We start from the raw sequence: 1,898 nt of genomic DNA on the forward strand, positions 1-1,898 counted from the left end.
GAGAGAGAGAGAGAGAGAGAGAGAATATTTTTCCGTGTAAGTTTGGTTCCAAAACACTATACTTTGTGTGTGTGTGTGTGTGTGTGAGAGAGAGAGAGAGAGAGAGAGAGAGAGAGCGAGAGAGAGAGAGGAGAGAGAGAGAGAGAGGAGAGAGAGAGAGAGGAGAGAGAGAGAGAGAGAGAGAGAGAGTTACTTGGATTTGATGTTTTTCTGTTAAAGTTTGGTCCAAGACGCTATGATGTCGAGATATAATAAGGGGTATATTGTGTAGTCTTTTTTTGTGTTTGGCGGATCACTGGGCTCCCATTAGCAAGGTTAGTGGTCCGATCCCAGATTGGCAGTTGGATAGCAACTTTATCCCTATAAACTTACTGAGAAAAACAAAGTATTCCCTTTTATGTTTACACACAGACATATGCAAACAACAGCAAATGTAGCCATTTCTAGTCCATTGCAGGACAAATGCTTCAGACATGTCAATTCATGTCTGGAATTTGGCCAGTTTTCATCACCATACTGGCCAGTGCTGGTGACTATGTGACATTCTAGTATGGGTGAACCTGAGTAGTACAGCATTGCTGATCATGGCAATATGCAGACCATTTCACCATGTTAAGGTATCCCCCGCACATATGCCTACTCATATGCCATACGAAGCCATTCCTCCAAACCAAGCAGTGTTAAAGCTATATGTGAAGTTTGCTGCTTGCCAGATGGGCTATATCTGGAGTCAGTCAACATTATGTCAACCAGAAACTGAAGACTCCTGCCAACTAGGGCTGGGCCGAGAAAGATCTGTAGAAGAGCGTTTTGACAGATATCCCACCCATTGCAGAGAGTGGCCAGTAGCTGATAAAGTGTGGATACAAGTCAGAATACTACAGTAGATGCAAATGCTACAGCTTTTCTCTGACCAGCTGTACGTGGCATTGTGCAGCTGCAGATGTTAGGTTTAGAAACGTTTTAGTTCACTCATCCTGGCAGAAAGGCAATATGTGACAAATTAGTAATATCTGACAGGCCTACTACCTACATGTACAACCAATATTATATTGGCACTTTTTACCGTAATTATGATTCTGAGAATGAAATTATGATACAAGAAATTGATGAGTAGGAACATAGATCCAAATTCGAACTGTACATAGTGAAAACATGTATGAATTAATACTAAGATCATTCACATAGGTCAAGTCTTTGGGATTTTCTTGTGAAATGCTATATTTCTGTATATTCAATGGCATCAATCTCGAAAATGGTTGCCAACTTGAATTTCTACAGTAGGTGGCTAACAGGTTTTATCAGAGCAGTAGCCCAGGAGTATGTGTCAATTTCCAGAAATTAACTATTTGCCGCATGGTTTCTGTGTTCCTTTCCAATTTAATCCTTATTTGTGTCTCCTTCAACCCTGAAGCGATCAGATGTAACTCTAGCTATTCCTCTATTCATTATACCAGTCATCAATCTACTAATTTAGAATTATTATTATTATTATCATTTATTTAATATTATTATTAAACAAGTTATTTTCTAAGCTGGATAACCAGGATGCAACTAGCCCAAGGACTCTAACACAGAAAACAGCCCAGTGTGAAAGGAAATTGAGATATAACGAATAAAACTAAATAAATGATGTAAAAAATCTAGGATATATCAAGATCAGCGACAACATTAAAATATATGAGTCATAGATAAACAGCGATGCAAGACTTATGTCAGCATTCTCAACATAAATCTTTTGTAACAAATTTGATAATTGTTCTCTTTGCCACTTTGCAGTTCGGAGGTCGGACTCTACTCCCCGTGAGATGGATGCCTCCAGAAAGCATCCTGTATAGACGCTTCACCATTGAATCCGACATCTGGAGTTTTGGTGTAGTCTTATGGGAGATTTTTAT

The 1,898-nt window shown here is 39.1% G+C and overlaps 1 protein-coding gene across 1 annotated transcript in view; it reads left to right on the plus strand.

Annotated features, from left to right (window-relative positions):
* LOC137633090 (NT-3 growth factor receptor-like) overlaps positions 1-1,898 on the plus strand; it is a 165,143-nt gene that overhangs the window by 116,724 nt on the left and 46,521 nt on the right. The window contains exon 17 of the mRNA XM_068365251.1: positions 1,780-1,893. Within this exon, the coding sequence (XP_068221352.1) occupies positions 1,780-1,893 (114 nt within the window). The remainder of the gene's footprint in view (positions 1-1,779; positions 1,894-1,898) is intronic.

This window comes from Palaemon carinicauda, chromosome 42 (genome assembly GCF_036898095.1).
Source record: "Palaemon carinicauda isolate YSFRI2023 chromosome 42, ASM3689809v2, whole genome shotgun sequence".
NCBI classification, from domain to species: Eukaryota; Metazoa; Arthropoda; class Malacostraca; order Decapoda; family Palaemonidae; genus Palaemon; species Palaemon carinicauda.